We start from the raw sequence: 15,082 nt of genomic DNA on the forward strand, positions 1-15,082 counted from the left end.
GTATAAATAATAAATAAATAAATAAATAAATAACAACAACAACAACACACTGGCTACCCCTGGTGTAGACAATGCTAACTTGGTATAAGGAAGCGTCATGTGTTCTTCTAAGTACAGCAAGAGATGGCAAGCCTGTTGTCCTCCACTAAAGCTAACCTGTTGTCCCATTAGACCAGTGTTTCCCAAACTTGGGCCTCCAGATGTTTTTGGAATACAACTTCCAACCTCCCTAGCTAGCAAGGGATGATGGGAATTGTAGTCCAAAAGCAGCTGGAGACCCACGTTTGGGAAACACGGCATTAGACAAAGCACAATATTAAAAATTCCAAACAAACACATACTCTAAGTGCCAGAGGTTACCACCACAAAAGGATTATAAAAAGACCTCCCTTTCACTGGCCACCTTTGAGTTCTGAAAATGCCTTGACTCTTTGCCATTGATCTCGTTAAGAGGGATTCCCACATGGCCAACTATGATGAAAAAGACAACCTGCTATCTCACTAGGCTCCGCTTTTTATTAATCCCAGATTAGGAATCATGTCGAAAGTAATAATCGCTCAAACGATTTATGGGTTGCAATATCTAATTGTGCAAGTACTGGACAAAGCTTTCAAGTCGGATGCCAATTTGAACAGCTGCAGCCTGAGCCTTGGCTGGAGAACACCAAGTGTTTTTAGAATGATATACTGTATGCAAAACAAAGGGAAGTCCATTCTAGGGCTATGGAGAATTATCATTATAACAGTTATATATAGGGAGGCAGGACAAATCTGACTCAGCTTGGATTGAAAGGGAAGCCCACTTAATTTGTACTTTCCAGAACAATACACGAACCGAAATGCATCCATCCTTCAAAATTCACACGTCAAATTTTGCAAGGCAGTTCTTTAGTCAAGTAAAGTGTGCAAAAAAATCATGTACCAGGGTAAAGTGTGCATACAAGTGAAAACACCATACAAAAATGCATTATACAATGCGAAATAGTTTTGTGAAAATGTGTATTTTACACAAAATTGCATAAAGAATGTGTATATTAGGAGAAATTTGCACTAGAATGCTTATGCCTTTTCCATGTGGACTTAAAAAAAACAATAGCAGAAAAGTGATGTGGAAATGTAGAGAACTGAATTAAATATTGGAAAAGTGAGAAACAGTGAGAAACAGAGATTGGCAGATTCGTTTACCTTTCACACAGCTCAGAGTTATCGTGCTTGATCCTTGTGACAATTATGTTTTCATTTGTTTTAAATACTGATGAACTGCTAAACGTTTAGAAGGATCATAGAATATCATACAATAAAGCAGGTAATATAAGCTTCCAAAAAAATGGAGACAAGTTCCTATCAGTGAATAGACCTGGTCAAAGGCCTGGATAATTTTTTTAAGGTGTTAGAATAGGATGAAAACTATGGCTGTCTAATTTTGAGGGAAGATGTGCTCCACAGTGCAGCTGCACTAAAGGTTTAGTCTGAAAAGTCACATACTGTATCGTATTGTATTGTATTTTTGTCAAGTTGCTTTGAGACTTTTTAATTGCAAAAAAGCAACTGATGAAATGAAATCTAATGAAATGAATAATAATAACAACAACAACAACAACAACAACTTGGGTCCCAAAACAAACTGAGTCCCAAGTTTGTTTAGTTAAGAGTCATGCCTGCTTTGGCCCAAAACCACACACATGTGATAACACATGTGAGGCTGTCAGTAGTTTTGTCACACACAAACATTCTCCATCCAAGGAACATCTTATTAAAACTCTGTGAAAGGAAGGAAGGAAGGAAGGAAGGAAGGAAGGAAGGAAGGAAGGAAGGAAGGAAGGAAGGAAGGAAGGAAGGGAAAGAAAGAAAGAAAGAAAGAAAGAAAGAAAGAAAGAAAGAAAGAAAGAAAGAAAGAAAGAAAGAAAGAAAGTGCCAAGGTAAACAGACTGGCGCCAAATTTACATACCTCGTTCAAATAAGCTTCTCCCCAGGCAGTGATGTTGCAAAAGCTGGAATTAATTCACTGAGGAGGAACACGCATCTCCCATGTAGAAGGTTAGATTGCAAGGTCTTTGGGGCAGAGATCTTTCAACTTGCACGTTTAAGCGCCTTGCCGATGAATGTTGCTCTATTAAAAAAAGAAAGATTTCAAGAGAGGAAAGACAGAAAAGCCTATTTAATCCTTTGCCAACCTGGTGTCATCCAGATGTTTTTGATTACAACTCCCATTAGCCCCAGACAGCACGCAGACCCAGTTGGGATCCAGAACATCTGGAGGGCACTGGATTGGCAAAGGTTGGTCTAATGCATGCCATATTGTTTGATCCAGACCAAAGCCATGGGCGATGCACAATCAGTTCCAAAACAACAGGGTGTGTTCTCCAGCTCTGTGTCTGAAGTCTGCTGCTAAAACCTGAATTGTTCTTTTGATCAGCAAAAGACTCCTAATAGCCTGGCCAATTGCACGGTCCAACAATGGCAGAGGCCAAGGAGAACCCAGCTGTACCAAGCCAAGGGCCCATTAGGCCAGCACTCCATTCTCACAGTGGCCAAGCAGATGTCTCTTCGGAAGCTCACCAGCAGAACCAGGGGCTCCCAGAGGGTTTATGGGGCCTGGGGCATTTGCAGCTTGGAGTTCCCCTACAAGAACTCAAGAATGTGTGTACAAAGGGAGGCATGTGAAAATTATTGATTGCATGGACTGCGTGCGAGAAGCAGAAATCTCGCACGCAGCTCTTGGAAAAAGGAGGGCCATTCCCTGGCAAGATCTGGCACAGTTTACATCAGAGACAAGCTGGCAGAACATATTAAACATGTATCAAACATATGCCACAAAATTAGAAAGCAAGGAACAAAATAAAGTTGGAAACACTTTCTGCGTCTACTAGGTGCATGCAACAGGAATTGCAGGTCTAAGCAAAGTCTTCCTTGTCTTCATTGATGCCAAGTTATCCTGACTTGAGAGCCAGTACAGTGTAGTGGTTAGAGTGCTGGCCTACGATCTAGGAGCCCCGGGTTCAAATCCCCAGCCTTCCACCAGCAATATGGAAAGAATGATATTGGACTATTTTACAGAGTTCTTGCAAATTTACTAAGCTGATTTTAGGCCTAGAGCTTGGAAAGACCCTGGGGGTTCAGACCTGCGTGACCTCGCCCAGTCGCTGTCTCTCAGCCTTACCTACCCTGCAGGGTTGTTGTAAGGCTAAAACGGGGAAGGGGAGGAAAAACAAGGGCATCCCCTTGAGCTCTTTGGAGGAGAGGGTGGTATAAAAATGCAATAAACAAGGCTGCACCCCCTGTTCCTAAGAATCTGGCTGCAGCGATTACCTCATATTCTTGACAGCAATTATTCATATGAGGCCCCAGCAAGCTCAGCCCCCTGCTACTGCTGCTAGCGAACTGCCTATCCCCACACTTTCCAATATCTATGGGGAGCAAAGAAAGAAGGGAGGTAAAAAAAAACCAAAAAAACAGGGCTGCTGTTCCTTTAAGGCCAACGGGCGCTTCACTCCTCCGCCTCCTGAGGCACGTTCCTGCGCTGACCTCTCCGCCGAACTTGACTTCAAGGAACTGCTCTACGCCCGCCTCCGCCCACCAAGCACAAGCCGTGCCCGTTGTAGCAGGCGATTGGCTGCCACGCTGCTCTTGCCCGCCTTTCCTGGGCCATTCCGAACTATCCGGCCGAAGAGGGAGCCAACAGCAAGTTCGGGTGAGGCCAGGCAGCTGGAGCGAGAGGAAGGAAGGAAGAGGGGCTGCTGGGAACCAGGTCGCCAGCAATAAAAGCAGGTAGGGCTGGATGGTGCTTGGCGGAGATTAGATGAGGAGCATTAGATTAGGAGCCCTATTCAGGGGCAGGAGCAGCTAATCTGGAAGGGACACCCTTTAACCTGGGAGTTCTGTGTTCCCCTTCAACTGGGGGGCTCCTCTGTTCTTTGGAGGGCTGCAATCCTAAACCCCACACTTTCCTGAGCGTAAGCCCCATTTAATTCAGTAGGACTTGCCTCTGAGTAGACCATTCCCTGGAGGCTTTGCTTTTGGAGGCGTTTAGATTGCAATACTAAAACGCCCACTTTCCTTGGGAGTAAGCCTCATTAATTCACTAGGACTTACCTCTGAGCAGATCTGGCCAGGATCTCGCGCTACGCGTGTTTCATTTTATTGCTTGGGAGTGGGCAGAGAAGAGAATTTGGCTGGGCATTTCCACACACACACGCACCAGTTTCCATTGCAATAAAGTAAACAAATGCTGTGTCGGAATCTTTGCTCTTTGCTCCAGGGGCTTAGAAAGGGAGTCAGGCGTGTGTTGATGTGAAGAGAGTCGTTTTTCTATTTTTACTTGTACGGCTTTCTTTGAGGTGTGCTGGTAGGACTCCTCTACCCCTTACGCAGAACGAGGCAGAGGATGACTGAGGCATTGAAATTCAGGACTGCAGCACTAAAGACTTCCGGGGTGGAGGATGTGTGTGTCATAGTTTGGGATGCTAACTAAAGCTTTGTGCATCTAGTATACTAGCCCAGTAGGTTGGGGGGGGGGGGGAGGGAGGAACCTGTTGCCCTTTTGTGCTAGTCAACTAATTGAAGGGATATGGTTTTGCTTTTAAGCACATCCTGGAGTCTCTACGCAGGCTGTTTACTGCCTAATGTGTGGAGCTGCTAGTGATGCGGTGACCTCAGAGTGGGCCTTTCAAGCAGAGACTCAGCAAAAAGCATGAGGGCTCCCAAAGAAGGCAGGGCCAGCTTACTTCAAACTGTGCTGACACACATTGCCATCTAAAAAGGCTGTTTGTGTGCCAAATTGAGTCCAGAGTCCAAAATTACATGATTGCACAACTATTTTCTGCTAGGAAACTTTTGATCTGGTTGGAGGGTAATAGGGAATGGGGAATGCAGGTAGCTATAATTCGTCCCGTCCCCCCTGCAGTTTAGGGCAATGTTTTTGTTAAAGCAACACCTACCTCCTCCTCCTTTGGCGATCATTCCCCCGAGTAAGATTGTCTTCCATAAACATGGTTTTAACAGTGAGTCCGTAAGTGACTGTGGGCCAATTCTTGATCCATGTCCTTCCATAGTGGGGGCATAGGTTTCCGGGTGGGAGTTGATCACGGTGAGGGTTTGCCAAGCGTGCCTTCATCTTTGCACGTTTCTCCCTTTTGCCCCGAGTTTGAGTGTCTTCAAAACCCACGACACTTTTGGTAAAGGCTGTCCTCCAGTTGGAGCGCTCACAGGCCAGTGTTTCCCAGTTGTCAGTGTTTATACTACATTTTTAAAAGATTTGCCTTGAGAGAGTCTTTGAACCTCTTTTGTTGACCACCAGCATTACGCTTTCCATTTTTAAGTTCAGTATAGAATAGTTGATTTGGGAGATGATAATCAGGTGGGTTAGGGCACAAATATGATAGGCTGCCAAAACAATAGAAAGTTGAACAGCGATGTCCCCTTTTGGCATAATTCTTATGTACAGAGAAAGCCTTGAGGGGCCTAGGAAGGAGATCCTATGCTGATGAGAGTGAGGGTGCTTTCATGCTGCTTGAGAGCCTGTTAGACGTATCCGGTTGTCCTCTCTGTTGGAAACAGGATCTCTGGCTTAGTTTGGCAGCAGGAACCTTATCTGTTCTAGTAAATAAGAACAGCCGTAGCTCTTAATTTCCCCCAAGGATTAGATCAAAGACCTGGGAATAAGATAACCTGAACATGTGGCTCTGATTTTCCATCCTTGGACTTAACGAAAAAGACTACTGGGTGGGGGCAGAGACTATGGCCCAGTCATGATCATTTATCAAGGGATGGGATAACTGAAGGTTCCAAAGTGATTTTGCTTGAAGGGGCCACTCTGAGCCTTCCCCGACACAACTCCTGCCTGTGGACAAGTCATTGAAGCAAGCCAGGCTGTTCTGGGACATAGAGAGTTCTGAAACAGGGTGTGTAAGTTTTCAAAAGATCTTTAGCCTTGGATGGCAGAGTCACTCCTGTCACAGGGACCTTTGAGCACCTGGAAGGTATGTTCAACCTTTGCTTTGGGGACGGGCTCAGGGATAAAGCCAAAGGACACCCTGGTTGAATCCCAGGTGTCCTCCTGTTTGAAATGCTGGAATGCTGTTGTCAGCTGCTGCAGACCAGGGGTAGCCAATATGGTGTCTTCCAGATGTTGCTGGATTACAACCCACATCTTCCCTGTTGCCCATGGTGGCAGGGGCCAGTTGGAATTGGAGTCCAACAAGGTCTGGAGGGCAGCACATTGGCTATGTCTGGTGAAGACAGTACTAAGCTATGCAGGCCAATCGTAGAAGGCTGTTTCAATGGTCATCATTCTATGTTCTCAGAAACCCAGGGAGGGATGGCTGGGGAAGGGCTTTGTGGCAGTTGTGGAACTCCTTTCCCCCCACCCCCAGCGGTGCATCTGACACCTTCATTATACCGATTTGACAAACGCTGAAGTCACAGCTCTTTACTCTGGCATTAGACACTTGAGGTGTATATTTTTAGCACCCACCTTGTTTCTGTAAGTTGTTTTAAACGGTTTTTAACACTGTGTTTTAATTGTTGTTACCTGCCCTAGGAACTTAAGAGTAAAGGGCAGATAATGATGGTGATGATAGTTTAAAAATATGTACAATGAGAGAATATGTATTTAAATACCCCCCCAAAAAAAGTTGCAGGGTTGTTGTTTTCTTAATCCACAGATTGTTCTGACCATTTTCTGCGGCAGATTTGTGGATGAACTAAATGCAGAATTGATATGGAATAGCCCAGACATACGTTGATTCCTCCATCCCTTCTGTAACCCTGTATGCAGTGCAGGAAGCCACAGAAATAGCCAAAGGAAAAAGCTCTTCTTGAGGTTTCAGTATTAAAGATGATAAAAAGAAAGAAGTTTGTCAGAGTATGAGTCACAGCAAAATCTAAAGGATGGGCATGGTCTGAGTCTCTGTCCTAGAGCTTACTTAGCATAACGAGTAATCTGAACCCTTCTGCCATGGCTGCTGAGCTAAGCTTTGTCTGTGGCATCCCAGACTCCCAACTGTTGTTAAGGTATATTGTTCATTTTATGATCATTAAAAATAAATAAATCCAAATGCTTTGTGCTGTGTTGCAGAGTTTTTTTTGTAAAGCATGAGGCTGAGTGAGGCACTGACTCAGCCCTTCCAGGCTCCTGCCAGCATCCAAAAGTTCTCAAGCAGCCAAATTTACCTGTTCAGAAGCAGGCCGTCGGATTCAGATGACTCCTCGTCAGAGGAGGAGCTCGACATCATGGAATTGCGAGCGAGAGGGAAGGAGCAACGGAGGCGCAACGCTGCCGCAGAGAAAGTTGGGGATGTGGTTCTCCTGGAACGCCAAGTTAGCAAAGATGACAATCTGAACAAATTGGCACTGCAGTATGGATGCAAAGTAAGAAGCAGCTTCCTTGGAAGCGATTGATGATGTCCGTGGTGGGGTTTTTTGGTTTTGTTTTTACATTTCTGGCTCAGAACCTTGCAAGGCTAAGGAAGAGCACTCTGTTCTGTTCCACTGACAGGCAAGATGGGGGAAGGCGTCTCCTACCCAAGGTCAGCCTTTGACAACCAAGTCAAGCTGGGAGTTTCCAGGCTTGCGTGGCAATCATTTTGTTGTTTGGGTGGCAGAGGAGTAACAATTGTTTGGCTGTTACCCAATAAACTGTTTAGCTGTTGTAACTCACCCAGTAAAAATAGCTGGGTGAAACATCTTTGAAGTTGGAACGAGAGTGTCAGCTAGAAAAAAAAGGTGGCCAGTTATGGATTGCTGAATTCTGTTTACTTGGGGAAAAAGTAGCTCAGTGGCAGAGCACCTTATTATCATACAGAAAGCCTCAGGTTCAATCCCCAGCATTTCCAGGTAGACTTGTGGTGCTGCAACCAGGCAGTGTGGCCATTTCTGAGCTAGATGGACCAGGGTCTGACTAGGCAGACGGCAGCTTCCTATGTACTTGGGTTTGCAGGAGAGGATGTTTGCTTCCTGTCCCATCAGCAGCATAGGAAGCTGCCTTTTAGCGAATCTGACCATTTGTCCAGCCTCAAGGAACTCAAGGCTACATCCCTCCCCTCACATTTTGCCATATCATACTGAAGAGGTTCCTCTTTCAACAACCCTCCTAAATGAGGTGTGGGGAACCTTTGGCCCTCCAGAAACTGCTCAGCTCCCAACATCTCTGTCCATTGGCCATGCTTGCAGGGGCTGATTGGAGTTGTAGTTCAGCAACACCTGGCAGGCCAAACATTCCCTACACCTGTTCTAAATGGGAGATTATTATCCCAGCTGGTCACTGCATTGGATCTGAACTGATTTTGTGTGTATGCTGCTGTTGTCTTAAACTTCTGCTTTTTGAAAATTGTTCCTATATATGCAGTTGTTTTTATTCAGTGGTACCTCCAGTTACGAACTTAATTCATTCTGGAGGTCCGTTCTTAACCTGAAACTGTTCTTAACTAGAGGTGTGCTTTTGCTAATGGGGCCTCTTGCTGCCACTGTGCCACTGGCACTCGATTTCTGTTCTCATCCTGGGGCAAAGTTCTCAACTCAAGGTAACTTTCAGGCTAGCGGAGTTTGTAACCTGAAGTGTTTGTAACCTGAGGCATTTGTAACTCGAGGTACCACTGTATATGAAACTGTTTCATATATGACAGTGTGGGCCAAACTTGGGTCTCCAGCTGTTTTTGGACTACAACTCCCATCATCCCTAGCTAACAGGACCAGTGGTCAGGGATTGTGGGAATTGTAGTCCCAAAACAGCTGGAGACCCAAGTTTGGCCCACACTGATATATGCGTTTACTATATTACTGCACATTGCTTTGGGGTGTCCCCTTGGAAGCGATTCATGAAGTAAATGTTTGCATTAGGAGGAGCTGTTTATATACAATGAAAAAAGAGCTCGATAACTGACTTCCCACCCCATCTCCCCTTTCTGAATTCTCTTAGGTTGCAGATATCAAGCGGGTCAACAACTTCATCCAGGAGCAAGACTTGTATGCACTAAAATCCATCAGGATTCCAGTCAAGGTCAACGGCATGTTAACAGAGACCCAGGAAGCGTTGCTGCCTGCCCAGAGAGCTGGTCTGTTGTTGCCTGCTGAACTGTCTGGGTCCAAAGAGGGAGACGTCAGCTCCGAAGACACTGAGCAAATCGATCAGTATTTCAGAGGGATCGACCAGGATATTGAGAAAGCAACTCTGCTGGACGTCTCCCCAAGCACAGACTATTACATCGAAACACCAAACCGGTCACCTTCCGGGAGGAAGGAAATCGGTGCTGGAGCAGACTGTGGGATCCAGTGGTGGAATGCAGTTTTCATTATGCTCCTCGTAGGAATAATTTTGCCAGTGTTTTATATTGTCTATTTTAAAACCCAGCAGCTCGAAGTGACTACTACCTCCAACACAACTCTTTCTGTGAACAACACTGACGGGTCACTGAGGGGGACACCCGTCCTCCCTGTGCTTAAAGAACCCCTGCCCACTATCCAAACCCACAGAGACTTCCTTCCGTCAGGGGGATGACTCTGTCTGTTATCCCACCCTACCCCACCCCTCAAAAAGTGGAGGAAAGTCTCTTTGCTTTTGAAATAATGTTCTGGGATGAGCCAACAACAGATCAGTTGCTTCTTAAGTTGGTAGGAGCTCAACTTGGAAATGAGATCAAGGAAGACCGGGACAGAGCAAGACATGGACAGTGGCTGGTCAGTCACAAAGGGAATGGTGGGATGGCTCACTTTTAAGCAGCAAAAAGGGGTGTAAGTAAGGGTGCAGAACCCGAAACCTCTTGTAGGTTGTGTGCCCCCCAGTACCAGTCTTCTGACAGATATCAGAAGCAGGCTCAGCTGGGGAAATGGCACTTAGGGAGAAGGGTCAGCACTCCTCCCCTGTGCACCCTTTTCACTATTAAAAAATTGGCCACATTTGCACCTTACATTCTACAGTCAGGGCTTCCCCCAGGGCATCCTGGGAGTTGTAGTTAGTTAAGGGTGCCGAGAGTTGTTAGACTTCATAGAGTTGTTAGACTTCATAGAGCTCTATTCCCTTCACAGAGCTACAATTCTGAGAGTTTGCTGGGAAGAGCCGTCAATTGTAAAGCCAACCTGAGTATGGTAGCTCTGTGAGGGGAATTGGGGGAGGCGTCTCCTAACAACTCTCATCATCCTTAACAAAACTACAACTCCCAGGATGCTTTGGAGGCTTGTTAAAGCGGTATGACAGCACTTTAAGGTGGAGGTGTGATCATATCCCACCCCCACCCCCCTTTTCTTGTGTTATTGGAGGCAAATCTCATTTTATGCTTGCTACCTCTTTCAAGACTCTGAGGTTTGGTCTTCCTGAGGAAACAGGCCTAGCCTATTACCTGGGCGATATAGATATATATTTAAATTAAATGCCAGTTTATTAAGTCATCTTGTCTTAATTTGCATACAATAAAGCTTTCTTTGGATAAACACTTCTGCTAAAAAAAGCAGAGAAGAAGCTACGGTAGCTGTCATCTCAAGCTTGGTTTACACATACACAAATACGTGGGAGATACAAGGATTATGATTTTACTTGCATCGCCACCTCTTTCTCTAATGAGCTCAGGGTGGTGTTGCTGGTGATCTTCATCCTCTCTTCTCCACATACCACATGCTCTCCACCATCACTGCTTAGGGAAGGGCTGTAGCTCAGTGATAAAGAGCATCTGCTTTGCCTGAAGAAGGTGCCCGGTTCAGTCTCTAGGTAGGGCTGGGGAAATTTGCCTGAAGAACTACAGCCAGTCTGTGAATAGCTAGCCCTGAACAAAATGGACCAATCATCTGATGCACTGTGCCCTCTCTGACGAGGCTATTGTAGCCACTGCTGAACTAAATGGCGGCTGTTCCTTTTAAGACAGATGCAAAGGTTAAAGGGGAGAGCCAGTGGATTGGAGTGGTTAGCATGTTGGACTAGGACCTGGCAGACCAGGATTGAAATCCCCACTCAGCCACGAAGTTCCCTTGGGCCAGCCACTGCCTTTCAGCCTGAGCCTACCCTACGTAAAAGGCTTGCTATGAGAGTAAAACAGGGAGGAAGAGAGTATAGGCCACCTTGAGAGCTCTTTTGAGAAAAGGTGGGGTATACAAGGCAGGCAAAGAGTCATATGTGGGCACTCCTGCCCCATTTTTCTCATAGCAAGCGCCAGGGCTAAGACCCCAAGCCTTGACTGATGGTTCTAAACATCAGTGGAAGGGAATCTCCTCCCCCCTGAATACAGATGGGGAAGACTCCTCTCATTTTCACATTGGCTCCATTTGCAAGTTTGACTTCAGCGCCTTCAGCCATATGTTTCTACCCATTGCTCCCAGAGGTCCTTCTGGTAAGATGGCAAACACAAAAGGCAGAAAAGGAAATCTATTTCTTCAAGGCTGCCTTTCCCAAACTAGCAGGTGTGGCCATAACCAATGTGGTGCCCTCTACCGTAGCTGCTTGTTTATTTACTGTTGGATTTAAACATCACCTTTTCTCCAAGGAGCTCAGGGTGGCATAAAGAGCGGTCCCGCTTTCCATTTCATCCTCACACCAAGTTTGGGAGGTAGGCTAGGCTGAGAGGCAGTGACTAGCTAAGAGAGAGAGAGTGGCCCACTGCCGTGCTGGGCTCAATTCCCATCATCTCCAACAACTGGCTGTGCTAGCCGAGACTGATGGGAGTTGTAGTCCCAACAAGAAATGGAAGGACATCATGTTGGCTATCCCTAAAGCAATTCAAAATGGCTCACTCTCTCACACACACATACACACACCCGGTGTATACACTGTATATTGTGTTCTTTTTGTACATGGTGCTGGGAGAGCTGTGCCCTGAAAAGCAGTTTTATTTATACAGTAGATGCTTTGAATCACTATAACTGAGCAAACAGCATTGTAGCCCAAAGTAATTACCTGCCTGTTCCTGTGGCTGATCAGGGCCTCTTCAGACCAGCAAAAGCTATTACCACCTAGGCTTTCTTTTCTTCTCTCCATAAAGCATTAATTTGGGAGTGGGGCAGGAGGCACACACACACACACACTTTAATCACTCCCAAAGTCTTAACTCCATGCCCATGGAAACTGGCAAAAGCTCATCGTAATGGAAAACAGGCTAAATCTGTTTCAGCTGCAGATCTTTCAGACAGCAAAACACGACACTCCCTAAATGTTCGGGCCAGAGCACAAAGTACTGTATTAATTTCCATTCCACCTCTCTCGTAGCAAACTTGACAACGCAGTTACAACAAAGAGGAATTGGGTCCAGAACAGTATGGCAGAGCAGAAGGTGAGGACTGTGTTCAGAAAACTCTGCAAGAAGCCCCCTTTTTATTCTGTGATATCAATCAAATAGCTATGAAGAAAAACAAACAAGACTTTTAAGATAGGAAATCCAGAGCAGTGACCTTTAAAAATACTTGCATGGAGTTTCTCATGTTGGCTAGACACATGTCAATCCCGGCCAAGGATCAGGCATGACTCACCAAGCTGATCTGTCTTGCAATGTGTTGTTTTTAAAAAGGGGTTCAGCAATAGAGTATGGACTCAGCACAGCTCCATACAGGGGGGAAAGAGAATACACCAATGGCTGCAGAAATCAGGTTCCTGACAATCTCAGCTTTCATTTTAAAAAGCTTCTAGTCTACTATTTATACCCCGCCCATCTGGCTGGGTTTTCCCCAGCCACTCTGGGTGGCTTACAGCATATATAAAAAAATTGTACGTCATCAGCCATTGAAAATTAAGTGGGGGACAGATCTAGTGGTTTAGGCTTCAGTGTCCTTGCCCTTCCCATCACTAGCAAAAACAAACATTAAAAAATTGCATGATGTATGCAGGCCACATAATTCAGATTTTCTTGGTGGAGAATCCAGATTACTTTAGCACAGAAATTCAAGGGCAGAGTACACATAGGGAACCAGTAAGAGAATATTTGAGAGGCATCCTTATGCCAGTCTAGAGCAGAGGGTAGTAGTGGTCATGCCCTCCAGCTGTTTGGGGTACAGTGCCCATCAGGGCTGGGTGATGTAACAATACATCATCCAAAATCAGTTTGAAGTCCACATCGTGGTAACAGTTTCATAACAGTCGGCATGGTGATATTGCAATGTGTGTGTGTGCTATGGGGAAAAAACAAGATGTAGGGAGACTGAAATCCAGTCATCGCTTCTCACATGATTCCTGCCAACCATGTTGCTCTGTACTATAAAATAACAGCTGTAACAATATGTTAAAGGTAAGTAAAAATGTATCAGTTTTAGACTCCTAAGTACTGTAGTAGCAGCTGCCTGAACGTTTTCCCATTCGTCTCTACATAGTTCCATCCTTATTTCACACAGCAGTGTATCACAATGTTTAGCTGGCGATACATCACAATGTTGAAAACCAGACATTGCTTAGCCCATCAAGTGACCACCATATGTTGTTGGGCTACAATTCCCCCCAGCTTCTAAATACCAGTGGGTGGGGATTTCAAGTGGGGAGGGGGGGTTGCACTCGGGCCATGGGCGTAGGCAGGGGGGGCAGGAGGGGGCAATTGCCCCCCCTAGAAGCAGGGCCACTGGACAGCCTGCCCCACTGCCCGCCCGGTGCCGTCTCCCTTCTCCCTGGCTGGCTGTGGGGCGGGCGGCAGGAAAGCACCAGAGCCGCGCAAAGCGTTTGGCTGGCTTTCCCTCCCTCCGTCCCACAGCCAGCAAGGGAGAAGGGAGACCTCCCTTCTAGCCGGCTGGCTGTGGGGCGGGCGGAGGGAAAGCCAGGCAACCGCTTTGCGCGGCTCTGGGGCTTTCCCTCCACCTGCCCCAGCGATTGCAGAGGGGGAGGAGGGGATCGGAGCAGCCCGATTTCGGGCTGATCCTGGCTCCCCCTCGTCCCTTCCGATCGCGGAGGGGGAGGAGGGAGTCTGAGCAGCCCGATTTCGGGCTGATCCTGGCTCCCCCTCGTCCCTTCCTATCGCAGAGGGGGAGGAGGGAGTCAGAGCAGCCCGATTTCGGGCTGATCCTGGCTCCCCCTCGTCCCTTCCTATCGCGGAGGGGGAGGAGGGAGTCGGAGCAGCCCGATTTCGGGCTGATCCTGGCTCCCCCTCGTCCCTTCCTATCGCGGAGGGGGGGAGGGAGTCGGAGCAGCCCGATTTCGGGCTGATCCTGGCTCCCCCTCGTCCCTTCCGATCGCGGAGGGGGAGGAGGGAGTCGGAGCAGCCCGATTTCGGACTGATCCTGGCTCCCCCTCGTCCCTTCCTATCGCAGAGGGGAAGGAGGGAGTCGGAGCAGCCCGATTTCGGGCTGCTCCGATGTGGCCCCGCCCCTTGGCCCCGCCCCTTGCTCCCCGCCCCTTGCCCCCCCTGATTTTCATCCTGGCTACGCCCCTGACTCGGGCCCTGCTTATGGGTTTCCCATAGGCATCAGTTTGTCCACTATGAGAATAGGATGCTGGACTAGATGGGCTTCTTATGTTCAAACTATGTTCAAAGTTAGCGCAATTGGATTTATGTCAGTTTTAATACAAAAAGTTTATGGTCTGTGGCAGAGAACTTGGGTTTGGTTTTTGTTTGGTTTGGTTTGGTTTTTTGAAATAACATTTAGTATACCAAAGTGGAGGATACTTCCTATTGGAAAAGTTATGCCTGATGCTTCATTGTTTCCTACTCACAGGGGCCACAAATATTGTAAATAATGTTAAGTGCTTTGTTCCAGCTCTGTTCAGGATCTTAGAACTTTATTAGTTAACACAAAGTTGCACAAAAATCAGGTTTAGGTGGCAGAAAAAGTCAACATACAGAGCTAAGAAAAACAACAGTGAATTGATTTTTAAGCACCTGTAGCTACACTCTTGAATATTTTTAGCCCAAGGAATTAAACAAATTTTCTGGAGCCACTAATAAATCCAGCCTGCTCTTCATGCCAGGAAGTAAAGCTAACACGTAGGTGAAGGTGAGAGCAAGAATCAGCTTTTCTAAAAAGGTATGATTCAGTCCAAAGAAACCCAAGTCATTTTCAGTGGTGAAGTTTAAAACTAGGCCAAAAGAAAGCGTCTTTCGCCACCTACTGAATCAGTGATGAACAAATGGACACAGGAAGGGTGTCTGCACAACATGTTAAAAGTTTTTTTTTAAAAAAAAAAGTTGGG

At 46.4% G+C, this 15,082-nt stretch overlaps 1 protein-coding gene and 1 long non-coding RNA gene across 2 annotated transcripts in view; one reads left to right on the plus strand and one right to left on the minus strand.

Moving 5' to 3' along the window:
- Positions 1-5,073, minus strand: part of LOC118092544 (uncharacterized) — a 24,135-nt gene extending 19,062 nt beyond the window's left edge. The window contains exons 1-2 of the long non-coding RNA XR_004693553.2: positions 4,938-5,073; positions 1,949-2,110 (exon numbers count right to left, since the gene is read on the minus strand). This is a non-coding gene — a long non-coding RNA (uncharacterized LOC118092544). The remainder of the gene's footprint in view (positions 1-1,948; positions 2,111-4,937) is intronic.
- LYSMD4 (LysM domain containing 4) lies at positions 3,620-13,394 on the plus strand. The gene is made up of 3 exons (XM_035130688.2): positions 3,620-5,978; positions 7,076-7,368; positions 8,915-13,394. Exons 2-3 carry the CDS (start codon positions 7,093-7,095, stop codon positions 9,491-9,493), a joined length of 855 nt encoding a protein of 284 aa, XP_034986579.1. The 5' UTR covers positions 3,620-5,978; positions 7,076-7,092; the 3' UTR covers positions 9,494-13,394.
- The last annotated feature ends 1,688 nt before the right edge of the window (positions 13,395-15,082 follow it).

The sequence above is a fragment of the Zootoca vivipara genome, chromosome 14, assembly GCF_963506605.1.
Source record: "Zootoca vivipara chromosome 14, rZooViv1.1, whole genome shotgun sequence".
NCBI classification, from domain to species: domain Eukaryota; kingdom Metazoa; phylum Chordata; class Lepidosauria; order Squamata; family Lacertidae; genus Zootoca; species Zootoca vivipara.